General features: G+C 42.6%; 1 protein-coding gene across 6 annotated transcripts in view; it reads left to right on the top strand.

Annotated features, from left to right (window-relative positions):
• The window catches only part of bsna (bassoon presynaptic cytomatrix protein a), a 223,826-nt gene that overhangs the window by 179,539 nt on the left and 20,943 nt on the right, over positions 1-23,344 (top strand). For 3 of the 6 annotated variants that reach the window (XM_055013044.1, XM_035948390.2, XM_023270747.3), the window contains 7 exons: positions 1,863-7,238; positions 8,057-8,098; positions 8,683-8,853; positions 10,246-10,502; positions 12,703-13,636; positions 17,143-19,630; positions 20,518-21,015. In XM_055013044.1, the coding sequence (XP_054869019.1) occupies positions 1,863-7,238; positions 8,057-8,098; positions 8,683-8,853; positions 10,246-10,502; positions 12,703-13,636; positions 17,143-19,630; positions 20,518-21,015 (9,766 nt within the window). Of the gene's footprint in view, positions 1-1,862; positions 7,239-8,056; positions 8,099-8,682; positions 8,854-10,245; positions 10,503-12,702; positions 13,637-17,142; positions 19,631-20,454; positions 21,016-23,344 lie in introns of all 6 variants that reach the window. The other 3 variants (XM_023270749.3, XM_035948392.2, XM_023270746.3) reach the window with 3 other exon arrangements.

The raw sequence follows: 23,344 nt of genomic DNA, 5'->3' as shown, positions 1-23,344 counted from the left end.
ATTGATTCCCTCCTCGCTGTGTGCTGAGACTACAAAAGGCAGAAAGGCATTTATCTATTACTTTGGGGGAAGTGAAAGAGAAAGACAGAGGAGAGAACGAGTGAAGTGGTGCTGTATAAAGATCGGCATGCCATGAATATGATAGACATCCGAGCCCTTAGCTAAAGTAGTGCTGCTTTGGGCCTTTTCAAAGGCAGTGCAGGCCGTCCTTGTGTTTTGGGGGAAGCTGCTGAGGAATTTAAGTACAGAGAGCTCACAGTTCAGCCTCTGAAGTGTTGGAAGCATCCTAAGAGGGTTTTCTAGACAAAGATTTCCATAATTTCTCTCTGTTTTGTATTCTTTCCTCCATCTCTCCTTTTCATTAACCAGGTTAGTCTCTTTGAGATTATGATTTGGCATGTTACTACCAGACACCTGAGCCATTGATGAATGAGTTTTAGTAGCTTTTATGTTCCAGTCACATTGATTCTTTGATCTTACTTGCATTATTAAAAACAACAACAACAAACATTTGTTCACTCCTAAAATGCACAGTTTCACTAACCTCTTTCCATCAATGGCTCAAGAAATTGAAACCAAAGAACTCTCATTGTAATAACTGCATAATAATGTCATTTGTTGATGCTTGATGCTGTCAGTTATTATGTTATTTCAGATTTATTTGTTATCCCTTTGTTTCTTTGTTTCTTGAGATCAATTTCAAAGTTTTTGAGCAAAGTTCAAGTTTTATATTTGGTTAATGCCTTATTTTTTATAACACATTTAAATTCTAGATCTATTATAACAAAATCATATTATATATTTAGAATTTTGTAGTGGTTTACTCAGTTTGTGGCAATAGGGAGGGCAAATGTCTACTTTTTGTTCATTAATTACATGTAAATGTTCCTTTGTAATTCTGTTTCTGTTGTGCAATCAAAGTGTTTCTCATAGATGTTCTCTGTGAATTCAGTCTTGCCAGTTTATGTGGTTGCAGTTGAGCAATTTTTATGAAATCAATTATAAGCATTCAATTTTAGCCCACTTTAAACTTTAAGTGCCATCAAATACAATTTCTGTAATGAGATTTTTGAGTTCATATGAATCAAATAGGATGGTACTGAACAGTGTTTTGTTCTCTGTTCAACTCATTCAAGTTCAAACTTTCCTACTCTGCGAATTCCATTGTAATTAATCAATTTAGTACAATTTCATGCTTGTGTAAGAGAAAAAATTGTTATTGTGCACCGCCAAAGTTTCAAATCTAATGGAGAGAGCCCTACTTAAGTGAAATCTTGTTTAAAATGAAGTATATATATATATAAAAAGCACTTCATTATTTGGTAGTTAATGGTCCAAAAATAATGGATAGGTCACATTAATCAAACGGCATTGAAAACCTATTAAATCACCAAATGTGTGTGAATGTCCCAAAAAGCCATTGGACTGAAGACAAAATCCACTGTTACTTATATTCACAGAGTTATTTCTAGAGGCAGCGTTCAACAGAGTTTTTGAGGTTATTGGTCTGTCTTTCGTTTCAATTTTAAGATCTGAACAGAGTCCAAAGCTATGTTTACAACTACCATTGTTGTATTAAAAGCTGAGGACTGCAGTTAAGTCCTATATTTGGAACAGTTTTTCATGCTTATGGTATTTTTTGTTTTTTGAAATGTATTTTTATTCTTAGATACACATTAAAACCTGAAAAAAAGTAATTTCAAACTTGAATCAGAAGTTATGTGGGCTCAAATTGTATGCCTATTGATACACTTTTGCAAAATCAACACAATCTCAGATTATGTATGAAATTTGACTTAAATTCAATACCCTAGCTCCTCCAAATCTAATGCATTTTTATTTCTCTGTTCCTCTCTCTTCAGGATACGAAAAACAACAGCACCCACGACTTATCACGAAGCCCCCAGAGCCTCAGCGACACTGGATACTCCTCTGATGGCATCTCCAGCTCCCACAGTGAAATTACAGGCCTGATCCAAGAGGAGGAGATGAAGCTGAGCGAGAGAGGAATCAGCGGTCGGGGCTCCCCACCGAGTCCCTCTGAAATCACCAAGCTGGAAAGCTCCATGAGGCCTCTGTTAGAAAAGAGCCTCTCTGAGGAGAAGCCAGACAGAAGGGGGAGGAAGCACAGAGATAGAGATTTGGACGACAGAGGGAAGCAGCGTCCTCGTTCTCTGTCGATCCCGCCAGACGATTACGACTCCGACGAGGAGCTGGAGGACATACTGGAGGAAGAAGAAGATGGAGGAGACTGGGAAGCTAAACGGAAGGAAGCCAAGGAGGACAAGAAGGAGAAGAAAAAGAAGGAAAAGGAGGCCGAGCCCACAGAGATGACTGATGAGGAGTTCATGAGGAGGCAGATAATGGAGATGAGTGCCGACGAAGACAATGAGGAAGAGGAGGAAATGGAGGAAGACGAAGACGAGGAGGACGAAGGATACGGCTACCAGAAACCCAAGAAAAGCCACCACAAGCACATCATCTCTGACTCAGGGAAAGAGAAGAGACGCCTTCAGCACCACTCCAGCAGTTTCGAGGAGGAAACCAAGAGCTCCACGGATGTTTATAAAGGCTCAGTGGAGGAGGGCGAGGAAGATGTAATGGCGTCACAAGGAGGCCTGAGGCGCTTCAAAACCATTGAGCTCAACAACACCAACAGCTACAGCCGAGACATGGAGCTGAGCAATGAAAATGACTTGAGCCTTGATCGGGAACCAGAGTTAGAGATGGAGAGCCTGACAGGATCTCCTGAGGAACGTTCTCGAGGTGACTACTCCTCGACTCTGCCACCTACTTCATCTTCATATGGTTCAGGCCAGTCTCCAACATCTATTTCATCTATGGAGGAGGACAGTGACAGCAGCCCCAGCAGGAGGCAAAGATTGGAAGAGGCCAAGCAGCAAAGGAAAGCTCGTCACCGGTCTCACGGTCCTCTCCTTCCCACCATCGAAGACTCTTCAGAAGAGGACGAACTTAGAGAGGAGGAGGAACTTCTCAGAGAGCAGGAGAAGATGAGGGAGGTGGAACAACAGAGAATAAGGAGCACAGCACGAAAAACCAAGAGAGATAAGGAGGAGCTGAGGGCTCAAAGGCGCAGAGAAAGGTCCAAGACGCCACCGAGCAATCTCTCCCCGATTGAAGATGCTTCTCCAACAGAGGAGCTCAGACAAGCAGCAGAAATGGAAGAGCTCCATCGTTCCTCTGCTTCTGAATATTCTCCTCAAAGTCTGGACTCGGAGGCTGAAGGCTATGAGTCCAAACTCTACAAGTCAGGTAGCGAGTACAATCTTCCTACCTTTATGTCTCTCTACTCACCAATAGAGAAATCATCAACTACAACAACCACCATGGCACCATCTTCAACCTCTAAACCTCTAAAGAGTGCTGAGGAGGTTTATGAGGAGATGATGAGGAAGGCAGAAATGCTCCAAAAACAACAGAAACTGCAGCAGCAACAGCAACATGGGAGACATGGGCAGTACTACGAGGAAGACATCAATGGACAAAGTTACGATGACGACTATGAATATGAACAAGATCAAACTGGATATGACAACGAGGCAGCAGAGACAGAAACGGATATTTACGAGGAGATCCGACAAACATCTCAGAACATCACCAAGATGCAGCAAGCTACAGATGAGCAAGTGGAGATTGAGATTGAGAGCTCATATCCAGACAAGCAGCTTTTAGACACAGGATCAGCCTTTGCTAAGCTACTGGAGCAAAGTAATGCACTCCTGACTCCAGGAACCAGCCCAACACAGATCTCAGCTCCCGTCAGTTTTGCTGAAACTGGAGGGCGGATCCCTGACGTCAGAGTTACCCAACACTTCTCTGCAAAGGATGGACACAAAGACAGGATCAAAAGCCAAGCAGGAAAGAATGGAATAACCCCAACAGTGGCTGCCACCACTATCGCAGCTTATGGAGTGTATGCCAGGGATGCTGTGACCATTTCTCAGACTGGCTCAAGCCACACTATAACGACTAGTCAGTCTGATATAGGTCGCCGACACTCAGGAAGTCCTGCCACATCCTCAGCTACAGTCTCAAGTGTGTGCAGCAAGATTGCAGAGATTACCCAGGCCTACAGTCAAAGAGAAGTGATCACCAGAAGGGTTGGGGACACCAGAGGAGTTCAAGTGCGAGACAGCTCAACATCTTCTACTGAGAGAATTATCGAGCCACGTTCTCCCAAGTATACTACCTATTATAGGAGCACCAGCCCGCCTCTTTCTCCATCGCCACCACCACAGAGCCCCACTCGTTCTCCTTCCAGAAGGGCTACAGCTGAGTTCTCTACACAGACTTTCAGTTCAGCTTTGCGAATGGACTCAGCTGGATCTGGGCCTCCATCCCCAGTGATGGCTCAGGGAACCCAAACGTCACATCGATCGGTTTCCCCACGGCTCTACCGGCAGCAGTCCTCCCAGGACGCCCCATACTCCCCACCTCCAAGCCCAGCTAGGCCAATGACAGTCAACACTGCTACTTCTCCCTTGTCTTCACCTACCCGATTTAGCCGCCAATCAACATTTGAAAGCTACTCACCATGTAACAGCCCTCCAGACACCCCACCTTACCAACAATCGCCTACCCGCAGCTTTTATCGGACACAAAGAGTGGAGAAGGTCAACGTGGGAACAAGTATGGTCACCACAGGAGGCATGTACACCAGAGGGTCCATGTCAATGGATAATATCTCTCTCTGTAGAATATCTACTGTCCCTGGAACATCGAGGGTAGAACAGGGCCATATGATCCAAGGTGGAAGTGTTGTGGACCTTAGAACAGCCACTAAACCAGCTCCTATTATCATGACTGACCAGGGAATGGATCTCACCTCCTTAGCCACGGAAAGCAGGAAATACCACGGTGGATCCGAAGGTAGCAGACATTCAACGATTGTACAGCCACTGATTATGAACTTGAACACCCAGGAGACCACCACACCAACCACTGTGAGTGTCACTGTGGCTGCTTCTATGTTCATGACCCAGCCTAAACAGCCAACAGTTTATGGAGATCCTCATCAAAACCGAGTGGATCTGGGCCAGGGCATGGGCTCGGCAGTGTGTCTTTCTCAGAACAAACCGCTTTCACCCCCAAATGACCCATCAATACCAAAAATTGATGCCAAACTGGAAGACCTCAGTATCCAACAGAGAGAGCTCCAAAAACAACAAGAGAAGCTGCAGAAACAACAAGAGCTCCTTGAACAACAGCTACAGCAGCACCATCAAATGCAACATCAGCAACAACAGGTGTCTGCTTTGGCCAGGTATGGCATTACTGGCCAGATTCCACCTTTAATGAAAAAAGACTTGCTTGTGAGCCAGACCAGTACTGCGTCAGCCGTTGTCAGTGCTGTATCACCAGTCATTAACCCTGAGTTGTATGGCACTGGTCCTGTTGAGCTGAAAGGGAAGCCCAGCCCTCCTGGTATGATGCCTGGAGGTAAATCACCACATAGTATGGTTGTACAGATGGATGGGGGCACAGAGACGGCCAGGGCAGTGACTCAACTAGTGAAGGTAGAAGAAGGCCAGGATGCTGTGGATCTGACAGGAGGCCAAATCAAACCTGACAACCAACCTGCTTGCTGTGATGTTGTTTACCGACTTCCATTCGGTGGAAGCTGTGTTGGTGGTTCTGAGAAAGAGGGCATAAGACCTCCATCTGCCCCACCTCTCAGCTATGAGTCTGACCAAGAAAGACAAACTGGAAGGTACCATGAGTACCCAATGGATGGGCGTAAGGCTTACACATTACCGTTTCCTGGTAGGCTCCAACCTTCAATGTCTGATACAAACCTTGCTGAGGCTGGCCTACAGTCCTACCATTCAAAACTAGAACCTCACCTCCAGCCCTCAGGAGAACTTGCCATGGATCTCACTGCTATGAAACAGGGATATGGAGGATTTATGGGGATGCAGTATGGTTCCTATACAGATTTGCGTCATGGAGGAGATATTGCATCCCAAACGCTGCCAATAAGAAGATATAATTCCTTGTCTAACATCAGTTCAGATTATGGCTACTCTGCTCGTGATATTGCTGGCTTCCAAGAAGCTAACTTGGCTCAGTACAGTGCTACAACTGCAAGGGAGATCAGCCGGATGTGTGCAGCTCTCAATTCCATGGATCGGTACGGAAGCAACCCAGACTTAATGCAGTTTGGCAGCTTGGGGAGAGGAACTGGACCTGCTGCTTCCAGATTTGCAGCAGGTCTTGGTATGCGACAAAACCTTCTCTTTGGACTGGATGGGAAGCCAATCTCTCACAGTCAAGCACTGACCAACCTGATCAATGCCAGGCAGGCAAGTCTTAGAGCCTTGTACCCAGCTGCTATCAGGTCCTCTGACGGGATGATCTACTCCACCATTCAGACCCCTATCGCTTCTACTCTTCCCATCACAACCCAGCCTGCCTCTGTCCTTCGTCCGCTACTGAGAGGAGTCTATAGGCCATACCCCTCTGCCAACATGACACCAGTGCCCCTATCCAGTCTTAGCAGAATGCCAATGAGCCCCAGGATGCCATTATCTGGACAAACGCCAGTCCGTTACCCGGCACCAGGCCTGCTCCAAACAACATCAACCACTGCCACTACTGCTGCTGCTGCTGCAACAACTTCAGTACCATTAAGGGCTCAAGTGTCGGCTTCCATGACCACTGCTAGCTCAGCACCCCAGGATGAACCAGTTTACCTTGGCAAAGGTGCCACAGTGACTTCCGCATCAGCAGAGGTCACCTCAGCACAAGGAACACTTGTCATACCAACTGAGCTCCAGCAGCAGCCAATAAACCTGTCCCAAGCGCACCTGAGCCAACAACAGCAACAGAATCAAGCAGCAGCTGGTCAGCTGCCACAACAACCTCCTCCTGCAGCTCATGCCTACCCACCGTCAGGTCCTGCACACACCCATGGCTTCACCCAACCTCCTTTAGGCCCGTCTGCCCACACAAGCAGCATACCTATTGCAGGTGGTCTTCCTCCCTTCCCTCCACCCGGTGCCGTACACAAAGAGGGTGAAACGGAGGCGGAGAGGCTGCACCGACAGCAGGAGCAGCTCCTGCAGATGGAGAGGGAGCGCGTGGAGCTGGAGAAATTCCGGCAGCTTCGCCTGCAAGACGAGCTGGAGCGAGAAAGGATAGAGCTGAAACTGCACAGGGAGAAGGAGCAGATGCTGGTGCAGAGAGAGTTACAGGAGCTGCAAAACATCAAGGAACAGGTAGAGGGACACACAGGTGGTGGAATGGAAACTTTGGTGGCTAATGTCTTGTTTGATGTGTTGTGGTCGTTGCTTTTTGTGCTGGATATTTACTTGATTTTTGTGGTGGTGTTACTTGTGATGTATTTTGTTGAGTTACTATATTATTTGAATTGCTTTTGTTCAGTGTTCTTCTCTGCAAGATGCATTACTCCTTCCAAATAATGCGATTATCCAAATGCAAAATAATTCTATTTATAGTATATGCATGTTTTTCAATGCATGCCTCCAGAATTCTTCAAAGAAGTACATATAATAAACTGACAATTTTACTGAATACTTTTGACAAGTGAGACCATTAAATATGCTTATAGCAGATGGTGTTAACATTCTGTTACTGTAATGACTAATGACTTATTTGGTTCAAAGAAATGTTTGCATCCAGCTTGAGTTGCAATAGTACTGCTCTGTAGCTTGCATGCAATGGTTTTTTATTGGACATTTCCTGTATATGATGTGTGCATGGACATGCCTGTAGTATGTATGTGTGTTAGAAATCAACTGTGCTTTAAATTCTGTTTGTAATATTGTTTCTTCCATGTTTCATTTGTTGGTCTGATTTATATTCAGAAAAAAAGATTTGGAAAGCGGTTTCATGTTCCATTTGTTGGTCTGATTTATATACAAAAGAAAATGAATTTAACTATGTTGTAAACATTTAACAATCAAATGCAAGTGCACATTTGAAAATATTGCTTCTCTTAGCTCCTATAATTTTGTGACGATGTTTAAAAAGTTAAATGAAGGGCTAACATGACAATTTTCTTCTTTTTTAATAGAACAAGCAGTTGAAAATCTTTCAAGTTAACTCTGTTAAACAGGTGTGGAAGCCTTCCTTAATGAGAATGAACTAGAAATGGAATGTTTAATATGCATCTCATAACTTACAGTATAAGCAAAAACCCTAACTCCTTATTTGCACCAGCCTGTCATTTAAGCAAACAAAGAGAATGCATTAGATACTTTCTTATGAGCATTACATGACTGGTTACAGCAATTACCAACACATGCTGCACTTTATTTATTTTGCGCCTCCATTCTTGGTTTTTGCAATGTATACAAGTTTGACTAACTTGGAACCATTTTCAAAACTAATCCATCAGTGCAAGAATTACTCCATGCCACATTCAGTTTCAGGAATCTTGTTATTTGGTTTGCATTCTTGAAAATGTGATGATTTTGAACAGAATTAGATGTAGAAAAATCAACAACCTTTTTCTGTCTTTTTCTAATTCTTCCTAATCTTGTCTTTTCTCCACCTTTCATTTTCTTGTACCCTCATTTCTCTCATTCCTTCTCACCCCCATCCACCTCTGTCGAATCGTCTGTATGTGTGTGTCTACATGTGTGTTTTTGTCTACATATGCTTCTGTCTATTCCATTTTACCACCAATAATTTTTTCAGGTTCTGCAGCAGCAGCAGCATGAACGTGAGAAGCAACTGGTTCTCCAGCGGGAGCAGCTGGCCCAGCAGAAGTCGCAGTTAGACCAGATCCAGTCCTTACAGCATCAACTCCAGCAGCAGCTTGAAGAACAGAAGAGACAGAAAACAGCAGCTGCAGCTCAGGGAGTGCAGGTAAAAGAGAGTGGAGAACACTGAGGGATGATTTATAAATCCTGTCACATCCTTGTGCACAAATGTTGGAAGTTTTGGCTCTTGGAGAAGTGTCACTGAGAAATTTTAGGGCAAAGTGACAAAATACAGGAAAAGGCAAGCTATTAGAATCAGAAAACATCAGAATAGGAATCAGAAAGAATTAATTGGCATTATAAGCTTAGCATGCAATAAAATTTGGAGTGCTACTTTTTTTGGTGTGTAAAAATGTAAAAACGTAAAAGACAGAACATAGAACTTTCTGTCAACAAAAAAAGAGGAGTATGGAAAAATATATTTGTAATTATGTATAGTTTGAACCTTATTTTTTTTTACGCTTTTATACCTGTTCCTTATTTTCGCCTTTTACCTGTGAAGTGTCTTTGAGTGCCCAGAAAAGTGCTATACAAATAAAATGTATTTTTATTATTATTATTATTATTATTATTATTATTATTATTATTATTATTATTATTATTATTATTATTATTATTATTATTAATAGTAGTAGTAGTATTAACAACAACAATAATAATAATAATAATAATAATAATAATAATAAATAAACAAAAACAGAAGGAAGAAACACAATAATATAATCTCAAACATCACATTTTTAGAACAATTTTTGCTCGACCATATTTGATTTACATGAGTTTTTTTCATCATGAACTATGGATTTTTATAAATATAACTGCTAGCTTGATATATCCTATGCTTTTCAAGATGATTTTTAATTTTGAAATTTGAAGCTTTTTTTGAATGAGTGAATATCACAGGAACAACAAAAACTAAAAACCTGACAATTTCACTGTTATTTCTCGTCATACCATCGATTCCATGAAATATTCAGACTTTTATCTTTAATAGTTCTTGGGATATTGTCATTCAAGCATAGCTTGAGATTTCAATGCAAGAAAAAAATGCCTAAAGTAAGATGACAGGTTGACAGGCAGTGTGTGTTTTTTTAATTATCTCAGAAGGTTTTTGATATATCAAGCTAAATTTTACAGATGCCATTCTAAATATCGATAGTTTTTGATTTAAAAAAAAAAATCAGAGATGGTATGACCCTGTTACTATATTCTCTAGAAAAAGAAAAAGCTGCAATGTAGAATAATTAGTGTATTTTTTGAGGTACTAAGAGACAGCTTAATACAGGGCAGGTTCTTGTTACTCTGACCCCTGACAAAAATTCCAACAGCACTACATAACTTAACATCAATTAATAACTAATTGCATTAACCTACATGCCATTTTGAGTGTCTATTTTTTCTTTCTTACCTGTTATTTATTTTCTCTGCATTCAAGTGGTCCTTTTGTGGACTTCTTAACTTGTCAAAATGTTTTTAAAACTCCTCTGTTTTCCTGCAGCTGGATATGAACGGACAGCCCCTGCACCCCTACGCAGACTCCAAGCTGGGCTCCCGGTCACTCCCCAACTCCTCGTCAGAGATGTGTCTGAGGAGCCAGGAGGAGGTGATGGAGACCAGGACCAACATGAGGAAGCACAGCTCCATGACCAGGCTGAGCAGGGACAGCTTGGACGGGGATGGCGTGGTGTTCTACGGGTCCCCCCGCAGGATCGTGGACAGCTGTGTGCAGACTGACGACGAAGACGGAGAGGAGAGGTAGCAACGAGTGTTTGTGAACAGACATGTAGGGGTATAAATGTAGGAATAACGTGTCTTTATTAGGCAAAGGTACCCTAATAGTCTTACTTACGTCACACGTTTCTATAATCAAAAAACAAAAAAACAAGACACAAGCTGAGAAGTGGATGCAGGCTGTATGAATAATTTATGAACAATTTCAAGCAGAATAAAGATGTCACATTGTTTAAAAGCAAAGCAGTGTACAACAATACAAAAAGATCTGATAGAAAGTACAACTCAAACAGACTGTGTGAGGATTCAGAATGTTTCTGTGTTAACATGTTATACGTGTCATGGAAAACTTTTTCTCTGGATCTGGAAAAAACACTTTAGCTATCATTAAAACTTTAAATATCTACAGTAACTAGAAAATTTCTGAAGAAATTTTGAGTGTGCCAATGCAGCTTCTGTTGACTGATGTACGTAAGTTTGATGTGCATTTTATTTTGGAATGCCATCATATTTCACTAACGCTGATCAGTTCCTTTTAACATATCTGAGCTTTTACTTTGAAAATATAGCATACGTTGCCTAATGCTGTTGACTTCCTGGAAATTTTCGCAGGTTGTGGAATTTGGACTTTTATTTTGAAAAAAAATATTACAAAAAATCCAGGTTACAATAGAGCTGATGACTTAGCGCTGTACTGGGTATCAGCTTTTGTTTTGAAAGTGAACCTAAACATACATGTGGTTTGTCCATCAGTACGTGTTTGAGAAAGAGACAGAAAGAAGTACTGTCTTGTAAGCTCTTCTAAACATCAGGAAGATTTTATTTTGACAATCTAGCACAGAGGGAAGCCATGAGATGGTGTGTTTATTTTGAAAAAACAGCGCATTAAGAGTTCGTGATAAGCCTTCGTAACATTTTTGAACTTTTATTTTGACAGTGCACTGTATCTCAGTGTGCAAACTAGAGGCTTTTCCTTTGAAAAGCCCACATACTTCTTTCTCTTGCTTTTCAAAGAAAAAAAACAAAATTCTTAAACCACTGTTACCTGGAGAGACTCTTATTTAGAAGTTAAAACCAAGAGATATGAGCCACTAAACACTCCAAGGTTTATTACTTCCTAACTACAAAGCGGGCAAGAGTCAATTTCTGAAGGTTTTCTTGTGTCTGTGAAAAACAGCAGCCTGGATACTATGCTGTACTGTAGTGTGGTCATATTTCTCAGGCTTCTCTTTTTCTACCCCTATTTCACATCAAAAGTTATTTATTTCTAAATTTGACTTATTATTTTCTGCTTAACACTTACTTTGTTGAGTCATTCCAACAAATCATTGAACTTTGAGGAGAATTTCTGCTCAACCATCTTTGATTTGCCTGGATTTTTGCATTGAGATATTCATGAATTTTTAGCTTTATATATCAAATTCTTTTCAAGACACATAAGAAAGAAAAGAAAGAGAAACACCTGCGGGCCCTTTTTTATACGTTGAAATCTGAGGCTACGATTGGACAACAATACCTTAGGAAATGTTAAATAAGTCTGAAATTTTCAAAGTTATTTTTCATCCTGTCATTAATCCTGTGAATATTTCAGGCTTTTATTTTTCAAATTTCTTTTCATATTGTCGTTCAGATGTAGTTGCGAATTTCGATGCACAAAAAAAGTGCTAAAAGTTGATTTGCTTTTTTAAAGTTATCTCAAAATATTTGATATATCAGCTGAAAATTTCACCAATGCTATTTTAGTTATCCATAGTTTAAGATAAAACCGTTTCAAGCAAATCAGAATGGGCCAAGCAGAAGGTGTCCCTGATGATTTAACAGGAAATTACCCTGTTTCTTTATTTTGTAAAGCACATTTGTGCATGATGTAAGGTGCTTTGTACAATGATTTTTAAAGATTAAATGCTTAGCTGTTTACAGAACAGACCTCATAACCTCAGAGTGATTATGTTTGCATCAAAGAAACCAAATAATTTGTTAAAAAGGTTCACTACAGTTACCATGTTTTATTCACACTCCTTGTTTGGTACATTATAGACCAACAATTAACTGATTGTGCCTTTACAGTCAATGATTTTATAAATACTTGCAGCATTAATTATGTTTGTACGTACAAAGTGGTTCTGGCAGGTACCCAGGAAGTTATTCATTACCAGTGTGTCATAGTAATGAATTATTATTTATTTTCTTGTTTTTTTTCTTCTTCTCTTCCATCCATCTCCAGGTACATGATGCGTCATCGAACCAGGAGACGTGGTCGTAGTGTCGACTGCTCCGTCCAGACAGATGACGATGAGGACAAAGCTGAGACGGAACATCCGGTCCGCCGCCGACGTTCCCGTTTCTCCCGACACTCTGAGTCCAGCGCAGCTGGCAGCAGCAGCGCCACCACGACCACTGGAGCCCCGGACGCTAAAACTGACACCCCCAAGATGGTTTCATCCAGTATCGCCATCCAGACCATCAGGGAAATGTCCTGCCAGACAGAAGTCGAGCACCTCGGACGAGTCTCCCCAGCAATCCACGTGACGGTCCCAGACCCTAATAAAGTGGAGATTGTACACTACATCTCTGGACCCGAGAGAACCCAGAAAGGGCAATCCCTAGCATGCCAGACCGACCCAGAAGCTCAGTCGCAGGGTGTTGTAGCCCCCCAGCTCAGCGTGCCAACCACCGTCAGTCCATATTCTTCCTCCACCAGCACTGGGACGCAACAGTCCAGTTCTGCCGACCTTCTGACCCAGCAGCGCCAGCAGCAACACATCGCAGCGAATGCAGCCAAGTTTGAGCGACGTCGCCCTGACCCACTCGACATCAACTACCAGCCTCACAACCACCTTCACAACGAGTCCATCTCCAGCATCATCCGGCAACAGCAGACGCCCAAGTCTCCACAGGTCCTGTACTCTCCGGTTTCGCCGGTTTCCCCTCACCGGCTGCTGGAGACGTCACTGTCGAGCGAAAGGCTAAACAAGGCCCATGTCACGCCTCAGCAGAAGTCCTACACGGCCGAGTCTCCCCAGCGACACCCGTCTGTACCCCGACCCATCAAGAGCACCCAGAGGTCCATGTCCGACCCCAAGCCCCTTAGCCCCACCACCGACGAGCACACCAAGGCTAGGCTCACCCTGTACCAACAGCAAGCACTCCAGAGCCAGGTAAAGTCACTGAAACCGTGCTGATGTTGGTTAAAAATACTAGTAGAATTATAGAGAATGACACAATTAAAATGGATTCAGGGTCTTATCTAATTTCAGTCGAGACAAGCAGCGAAGTTTATGGGCAACATCATGAGTATAGAACCCAAAAATGCTTTCTAGTTCAGCCACAATGCCATAAATTTTAAAAAGAGAAAAAAAGAACAGACAAAAGTAGATTTTCTTTGATTATTTACTTTACAAAAGTTTTTTTAAAAACCTGGAATCAACACATACAACATTTTTCCAAGTATCCACTTAATTGCTTAATTCCAAATTAAGTGCATCTATTTCAGGTGACCTAGTAATGCATTTTGTATAATTTAAACCCAAATTCTGTACTATTAAGAGCTGTGAACTAAAAGGCTAAAACAGTAAAAACAAACAAAAAATATTCAGAAAATTGGACTTTGACTAATCAGTGCAGAAACATCAACACAATCAAAAATGGTTTATTAGCTCCAGCACAGACTCACACAGTCAATATCTTTGCTCTAGTCAACTCACTTTTATGTTGTTCACTGGAGTCAAAACTTGCCAAAGCATTAATACTTAGTGGCCGCTGTGTAACTTTAATTACAGTCATTACATTCGTTTAACATCGCCCCTGTTTTTAACTTGTGCCGTGAATGCTTTATGTGAATGTAGTGATGACTAATTCCCTTTGTTGTGGATTTTCAGACACTGTAATTTTTTTGTTTTCGACACCTCTACAAACTTTATCAATCCAAATTTGAAACAAGAAACTCCTACACTTGTGAAATGCAAAGTGGGATCAACTATTGAGCTTTCTTCACCTGTTGTGGACTTTTATTCCAAAAATGCAGTGAAAAAGGTGTCGACAGCTTGCTCACAAACTAGCTTAATACCATCACGAAATTAGAAAACAAAACAATGTTACTGCCTGTAACTTGGTTTAGTAAATTTATGATGATTGGGTAATATGAACAATTACCTGTGATTATGGAGCAAAGATTGTCATTTTGGCTCCCCTTCTCACAAAACAGGTGAAATACATGTTCAAAATTAAAGCTGTGTGCTTTTTAATTATTATAGGCTGAATGGCAGGTATCTATCACAGTAAACATATCTGAAGACCAAGTAAAATGATCCAATTAAGAGCTAGAGAAAAAAGAAGTTGTTAATATAATGATAATACTGTTTTCAGTGCAATATGATGCAGTTATAATGCCATAAACAACAGATAAGGCAAAGAAAAAGTTTGATTTGTTTATTTATTTTACAAAAATGTAAAAAGCTGGGTTTAACATTTACAACATATTTTACTGCTTGCATTTTGAATTAATTCTTATCTGCTTTATCTAAATATAGCCTGTAGTTTTACCAAAAAGTCCCAGATTTTTTGTCAGGTGACTGTTGGTTGCAGCTTAGTTACTAATGGCTTCACAGCTGTACCAAAAGCGCTGATTTTTTTTTTTTAAAACCATATTTGGCTAGTGCAATTTTTTGGGGCTAATTTCTAAATGAGACATGTAGAATAAAGTGATTTTTGCTGAAATATCACAATTTTAACTTCTGATTTGCTAACTTTTTTCAAATGGAACCACACATTACACATGCAATGTTCAAAAACTCTCAGAAAACTTTGTTTTTACAGTCATTGGTTCTGATAAATTCTGTAATTTCTGATTTAAAAAAATAAATAAATAAATTAGGCCCTTTAAGATACAGAGGATTTATTGGATTTTTCATTAAATTCTGCATTACCAAATGCTGAGTGATGGAAGTAAGCTCAGTCTCATATTATGCAGGTTTGTATTCAAAAATACTTGACCTGCTTTGTTAATAAAACTTATGCAAGCCGTGTTTTAAGATGTAACATTCTTTGGATTTAAATCACCCAATTAAAAATATCCTTCAATTATTCACGATTAATCCACTTCTGTGTTGCTTCTGCTCACTCCCAAATGTCTGCAGCATTCGGCAACATAAAGGAAACAATACAAACTGCTCTGAACGTGCCTGATAAATGACAGGATGAATTTTTTTTTATTTGTTTTCTGTAGAATCGGTCCACCTCCTCCATCAATATTGAGTCATACTAGTTATTATGTTACTGCTGAGATGAATATGCCCCTTCATAATATATACATCCTTCACCCTAACCCTTTGAGCTAATAAATGGAGTGTATGTTCTCCACCCACATGCTAAGATTATGTGATTAATCCCTGAAGGGATTTCTTTCTCTGTTGCCACCTCCACACAGATTGACATGATAAACAACACAGGACACACTTGCAATGTATTTACAAATTGAAAATGGAGCGAACATGTTTGATAGGAAAAAAGAGGAGATTAATTATTTGCACACAAAGATGAACCCACATTCATCCTGACGGTCATTCAGGACATCGATTAGCTTCAGGAAAGCAATGACTCATTGTGAAAAAGGAGAAAAAGCAGCCCACATGTAATATTTAGTGTTGTATTAGTTCCATACTGAGTCATCAAAAGAATAATCAAAGAACTGGCAATTCTTATGTATTTATTGAGGTTAATAGAGAAAAAATAGGTCTAAATGAATGTACTAACCTCTTAAACTATCCTGAAGATTAATTTGCAAAATCATCACATGATGCATCAAAGTTCTTTTGTTCCTCCATTATTCAGTTTGAAGGCGACTGACAAAACAATAAACACACCTTAAAATCCTTATTCCCAAGTTTAAAAGAACATTTTCCTCAAAATGTTCAATATAAGAAAAAATGTTACAGCAACAACTCAGCAGAAAAGTTTCCAAAAGCATTTCAGTTGCTAGCATTAGTAGCTAAAAGATAAACATCACAATGAACACTAACATGAATGTTTTTTGTATGTCTTCTAACACAAACTCCAATCTTGTTTCCTGTTGTCTTTGTCTCTTCGTCTATACGTGTCTCCTTTGTCTCCCTTGTATGTCCCTGTTGTTGCGTCCTTTCCTTGTTTCTTCTGTTCCTTGACCTTTATTTTTCTCTTTTTGAGTTTCCCTCCCTCCTCTTCCTCCTGTTCTATTCTTCTGCACATTATTTCCCCAACCTCCCCATGAATCTCCCTGAACCATCTGTCCGTTCTTTTCTACTACTTCTTTCTTCTTTACCTTACCTTTTCTCTACTCTACTCTCTTCCTCACTGTTGTTCTTCTTCTGCATTTTCTGTGTTCATTCTTCACCATCTCTAAACCCTTCCTTATTCATCTGTTGTCTGTTTCTTGTCCTCCCATGATCCTTGTCCAACTCACGTTTTCACTCGGATGCCACAAATCTCTTAATCCTCCACACCTTTCTTCGCCCAACCCTTTTCTGTTCTTATCCCACCTAACTTCCTCACCATTGTATCCCATTATTTGCTCTCCACACTTCCCTATTCTGTTATTTTACCCCTTCAATCTTCCCCTCCTCCATGCTTCTTTGCCCTCCATATCTTCCTGCTCTCCCATCCTTTCCTCCCTCTCTGTATCTCTCTCCAGCTGGCCGCCCTACAGCAGAGCTCGCTGCTCCGCAAGGTCAAGCGAACCCTGCCCAGTCCACCTCCAGAGGAGATCGCCACGTCAGCCCACCTGCCCATGATGACTCCCGCCCTCCAACAGGTCTACCTGCCCTCCGTGCCCAGCCTCAAGCCCAGCTCCAGGTCAGGCCTGGCCGCTAAAGCCAGCCTCCTCAAAGACCTCACCCATGAACTGAAGGCTGTGGAACAAGAGTCAACCAAGCTGAGAAAGCAGCAAGCCGAACTGGAGGAGGAGGAGAAAGAGATCGATGCTAAACTGAGATATCTAGAGCTGGGGATCCACCAAAGGAAAGAGACGCTGGTGAAGGAGAGGGAGAGAAGGGATATTGCCTATCTGAGGTGTATGGGGGACACTAGGGACTATATGTCTGATAGTGAGTTGAATAACCTTCGTTTAGCAGCTGCAGCTGCATCACATGAGACTAACGGGCTACTAACAACTAGACCAAGCACTGCCCCTCTCAGCCAGTTCACCAGTGACCTCAACACGGCAGCCCAGTACCCACCCACCTCATCCTTCCTCTCCTGTCAGTACCCCCAGAGCCAACCAGCAGCACCATCTCAATCCAGTGTGCCATACCAGTCTTCAACATTCAACCAGCCTCCCTACCCAACAGTGTCCCAGTCACAGGCACTGCCACAGCCCACTCCCCTTCAGAGCCACGCCCCCCCTCCTGGACCTTCCTATCAGTCTCAGACCTCCTATCCTTCCCACACCTACCCCCAGACTCAGCCCCCATACCCCCAGACAGACATGGGGATACCAGCTGCACCTCAGCCTCAGCCAGGGCATACAGGTTTTGGGCCTGCACCGCCCGGTCAGCCCCCATACCCCACCCACAGCTCACCTTATCCCAGCGCTGTGTCCTCCTACCCCAGCCAGACCACCCCATATCCTGGGCAGCCTCAAGCTGATATTCTGACAGTCCATCCAGGAAGACCCAGGCAGACCTCTCTGGCTGACCTGGAGCACAAAATGCCAACCAACTATGAGACAATCAGCAACCCCACGGTTGTGGTCACCACCACAGCCCAGGATGCTACCTACTCCAGTGCAGCACCCTCCTATGGTCAGTACACTGGAACAACAACCATGGCAAGTTCCTACGGACCTTATGGTTCAGCACCAGTGTCCAGCAGCTACGGTGGGTACTCTACAATGCCCCCCAGCACTTATGGCCAGTATACTTCAACCTCAGCTAGCTCATATGGCCAGTACACTACAACCACTGCTAATACTTATGGCTACACCACCACCACAGCCAGCTCTTATGGACAGTACACTTCCACAGTTTCCAATGCCTATGGGCACGCTGTAGACAGTCCTTCCACCTACAGTACAGCAGATGGGATGTATGGGGCTCCTGGCTTAGAGCAAAACATTCCTAGGAACTACATGATGATCGACGATGTGAGCGAGCTGACGGCAAAAGACGGGCTGGGCACGACGACAGGGGACATGATGCATCATGGGCGTTACCCGGGCGACATCCACGGCCACAGCGGCACCACTGGCAGCACGACGCGTGGGGGAACTGGCAGCTCCCCTTACGGCAGGGCACCCGAGGAGGAAGCAGCGATGCAGGAAGAGCTATACGACCACCACGGCAGGGGTAAGAGCAGCTACAGGCACGGACCTCTAGGGGGCAGCAGCAGCAGCGTGAGCGCTAGCATGGGTGGGGGATCCCCCTATTTCTATGACTACGACTACAAACATGGCAGCATCCGCTCCGGGGTACAGAAACCTTCATCATCCACCAGAAGCCTTCTGGCTCCTGCTGTCATGTCCTCCAAGCGCAGCAAGCACAGGAAGCTGGGGAGCATGGAGCAAAAAATCTCCAAGTTTTCCCCCATTGAGGAGGCTCGAGATGTGGAGGCAGACCTGGCCTCCTATTCCTCTTCAACGGGTGGGGCATACCCCTCTGCCAACATTCGAGGGCGCCAGCTGATCGAGGATTATGGCTTCAAGAGGACTACTTATGAGGGCGGCAGTGGCTCCGCTCATGCTAGTCGATACTACGGTATGATGGTGGAGGAGGACGATCGGATTTACTACACCTCCACTGGCCGCTCCCGCTCCACTGGCTATGGCATGGACAAGATCTCTGCCAGGGACTACCCTGGGTATCGCAGCCGATCCTATGAGAGGGACGACCGCTCCTACCAATCTGGCTACAGGGGGCGTCGCCCAACTCGGCAGTACTCTGAAGAGGAGAGCCCACTCAGCCCCTTGGGGAGGTTCATGGGTTCTGGCCGATCTTCCAGCTTAGGCCCCGACCCGTACGACAGTCGCAGCAGTAGATATCATTACTATTATGGCCAATACGGTTCCAGCCACTCGCTGCCAGATGTTCAAGACCACATAAGGGACCTTCCCCGGACTCATGTCTACAAATCGGATGATACATACATTATAGACGATTATCATTGTGCTGTGTCAGACAGCGAAGGTAATTGTGGGAGCTGTATTTCCACACAGTCTCACTACCTTCTACTGCCCCCACCGTTTATCTAAACGTCCCCCACCCACCCAGAGGCTAGGCTTAGCAAAGAGAAAGAGAAAGAAAAAAGAGAGACAGAGATAGCTGTTGCATGCTGATGTTTTCTTCTTCCTGAGAGTCACTTGGAGCTCTCTTATCAGTGGACTGCTGTCTGTCTGTCTGCCTGCCTGTCCGTCCTTCCGCCTGTTCGTCCAGTCGTCTGTCTGTTCAATACTCGCATGGTTCTTCGGCGTGGTCGTTGTCGTGTCTCGCTACACTGATTCTCTTGGAAGGTCTATGCACGACACAGATGCATTATTTTGTTTCTTCACAGGGTCTTATCTTTAATTATGTCTCTGGCATTGATGTTTTTTGTGTTTTGATTTATGAAATCTTTGTACGCTGCAAAACAGTCTCTCACAATAGGCTTATGTTTAAACTTTATCTTTCGAAGAGGGCTTGCATTATTGTCTCTCTGCAACAATTAAGCTGACAAATCATACAAAAAAGACTGTCAAAAGAAGATTAAAATGAATTGGCAAGACAGTTGTTTAACAAAAATGTGACTGACTTTAAAACTGAACACAAAAGCAGCTGCCACAACAGACTGTCTTGCAGTTTTTAATCCTGTTTATATTGTCTTGTATTGTGTGAAGTCGACAGGTGAATTTTATACTGCATGGATGTAAAACTATTATTTTTATTTTCTGCCTTTCTTTCTGTGTCCTCCCCCACCTACTCTTTTCTTTTGCATGCCGTTGGTCTTCTTCTTCCTGCCTTCTACCTTCTTTCAGCCTGCATGCCGCTGTCTCCAAACGACATGGAGATTGACTGTGATCTGCTCTCGGTTTCCAAAGCCTACCATCTGGGCCAAGAAGAGACCGACTGGTTCGAGAAACCACGCTCAAGCTCTCGGCACTACGGCAGCCACTCATCCGGGAGGAGCCGGCATAGCGTCAAACACACCTACCACGATTACGATGAACCTCCTGAGGAGGATCTGTGGCCCCAGGATGAGTATAGCCACGGAGGGCGACACTCATCATCCCGAGACCACAGACACCACGGCAGTTCTAGCCGCCATTCGACCTCATCTCGCCATGCAGATGAGACAAGGTCATCGAGGTCATCCAAGGGCCACCCCAAAGACCCGACTATGCGCCACGACCCTTCGGGAAGATCTTCCTCTACGGGAAGGCGCGGCGAGTCGAGGTCAGGAGGGTACCACTCTTCAGACTACCCCCGGGATCCATCGGGGCACCATCACGGCCAGCGGTCCTCCAGGCAGGGAGACCCGCACAGGTCCTCCAGAAGCAAGTCCCAGGGGCCAATGGACATGCAGGGCCAACCACCAGGTACAAATAGTGCAGTATCATGTATGAACACCACGTTTTAATATCATTTAGGAGTATTATGCTTTCTGTGTAAAAGTTAACCAGATTCGTCTCAAGAATAACTTAAAATGGACATGACTATACTCAAACACGTGTACTCCCTCTATTAAAAAAATCCTAAAAGTATTAGATCAATATTAAAAATATTAGATCAAAATTTTCTATTTTACTCTTAAGCATGCCTGATGTTTATGATGTTCATAATCTTGGACCCCTCCCCTTACAAGATGCCTGGCCTACCCAGGTAGCGGCAGTGCAGACAGAACTAGAGCATCTACTAGAGGTCATTAGGTACCACAGTTTGCAACGACAGCTTTTAATTCAATCTGCTTTCTCAAATTAAGCTGTAAAGAAGTGAAATTCCATCCCCACGAACATTTGAGACCCAGGAAGCTTTGTAGTATTTAAAACCAGCATGAAGGTTTGATTTAAGTGAGCACAAAATTGTCACCACCAATGATCACCTTTTATTTATTGTTTTTACTAATTTTATTTATAATCTCACACTGATGGACTTTAAGGCTTTGTTTTGTTCTGGTTATTTTTTGGTAGATTTTCAGCCCAGGGACAACAGATTCAAATTAGCTGCTAGCTAATTCTGGTACAATAACTTTTAATTGTGCATTGTCCCTGCAAAAAATAAACTAAATTAGTCAATAAAGTGAACAGAATATCTACAAAAAGAGCTTATCCAGCAAATTTATTGATTGTTTGACTGACTGATTAGTTTTTCCATTTCTTTCAGCACTTAAACAATTCTGTATTATTACACACATTATAATGTCATTGGGGCATTTGGGATAGATTAAAGAAGTAGTTAAAACATACATCATCCAAAATCCATTTACTCTTTTTATGACTGGAACCATATTAAACCTCGTTCAGATTCTGCTCAGTGAAGAAGTTCTGGAACTGGTCCAGAAAGAGGAGTGGTGCCAAAATGTGTTCATTTAAATCAAATTATATGACTGTGACCTGATGGGTGATGGCTGTATATTTGTAATTTAGAATTAAGCATGGGCTGCACAGTGGCTTGGTGGTTAGCACTTTCGCCTTGCAGTTAGAAGATCCCTGGTTCGTGACCAGGCCTTCCTGGGATCTTTCTGCATGGAGTTTGCATGTTCTCTGTGCATGCGCAGGTTTTCTCCAGGTACTCTGGCTTCCTCCCACAGAGCAAAGACATGCTGATGTTATTTTTTAATTCTAAATTGTCCATGGGTGTGAATGCAAGTGTGATTGTTTGTCTCTAAGTGTAGCTCTGGGTGTCCCCTGCTTTCACTTTAAGTCAGCTGGGATAGACTCCATCCCTCCACGACTGTAATGAGGATTCAGTGGTGTATAGATGATGGATGGATGGGTGGATTTACGTATGTTTTAGTCCAGGTTAGCTTATTGTAAAAGGGTGAGTTGTGCTGAAGTGACAAAAAAAAACAACATTAAGTTGCCTTGTCAGAACCAACATCAGAATTTTCTCTTAATTTTTTTTTTGTGTTTTCTTTTTTACTTATGGTCTATTGTTACTAATCACGCTCAATCTTGTGACTTAATACCTTTTGCACCCTGCATGAAATAAACCATGAACTATTGAAGAAATACACTATATTTCCTAAACTATGACACCGCATTAAATTATTGCTGCAGCAATAATATGCTGTGATCCTTGAAAAAGATCCCTGTGAATATTTAAGTTATTTAAATCTGGGGCAGAAATATTTAATAACCCCTGTTGTTCCCACTGAGTTTGATGCTCTTTTACGATCAACTCTCCCTTCAGGGATCAACAGTTTTTAATTAACTATATGAAGCATAACTTTTAGGAAGAAATGTTTTCTCCCAAGGCAGCGCTGTGGCTACGTTCTTAGCAGTGTACTCATTAAATCACCGATCTGATCTTTGCTCACAACATTTGTTGCATGTCATTGTTTCGCTCCTGCTTCTCCTTTCAGTTGCGTACGCTGTCATAAAAAGTGAAATGTCATTATAATAATGGGGGAACTGTACTGTAAAATAAACATTGCTTCATTGGAAGATTGTGGTTTTGATTTTCTAAAAGCAGAACTTTCTCGGAGGCAGATGCACTCTGGAAAAACTCTGACTGGATGACTGTCTAGGAACTGTTTGCATAAGACAAGAAACAGATGATGCAAAGATCACAGATGGATTGACTGAATCCTTTTGGCACAAACGATTTCTGTGGGCTGTCAATCACTGAAGGTCTCCAGGCTTCGCATTGCTGCTATTTTATTTCAGCGTCTGCGGATAAATAAGAACAACTGAATTTCTGTCCTGT

This window comes from Amphiprion ocellaris, chromosome 8, assembly GCF_022539595.1.
Source record: "Amphiprion ocellaris isolate individual 3 ecotype Okinawa chromosome 8, ASM2253959v1, whole genome shotgun sequence".
NCBI lineage: Eukaryota > Metazoa > Chordata > Actinopteri > Pomacentridae > Amphiprion > Amphiprion ocellaris.
The sequence above is the reverse complement of the archived record's forward strand: the minus strand, read 5'-3'. Positions and strand labels throughout refer to the sequence as shown.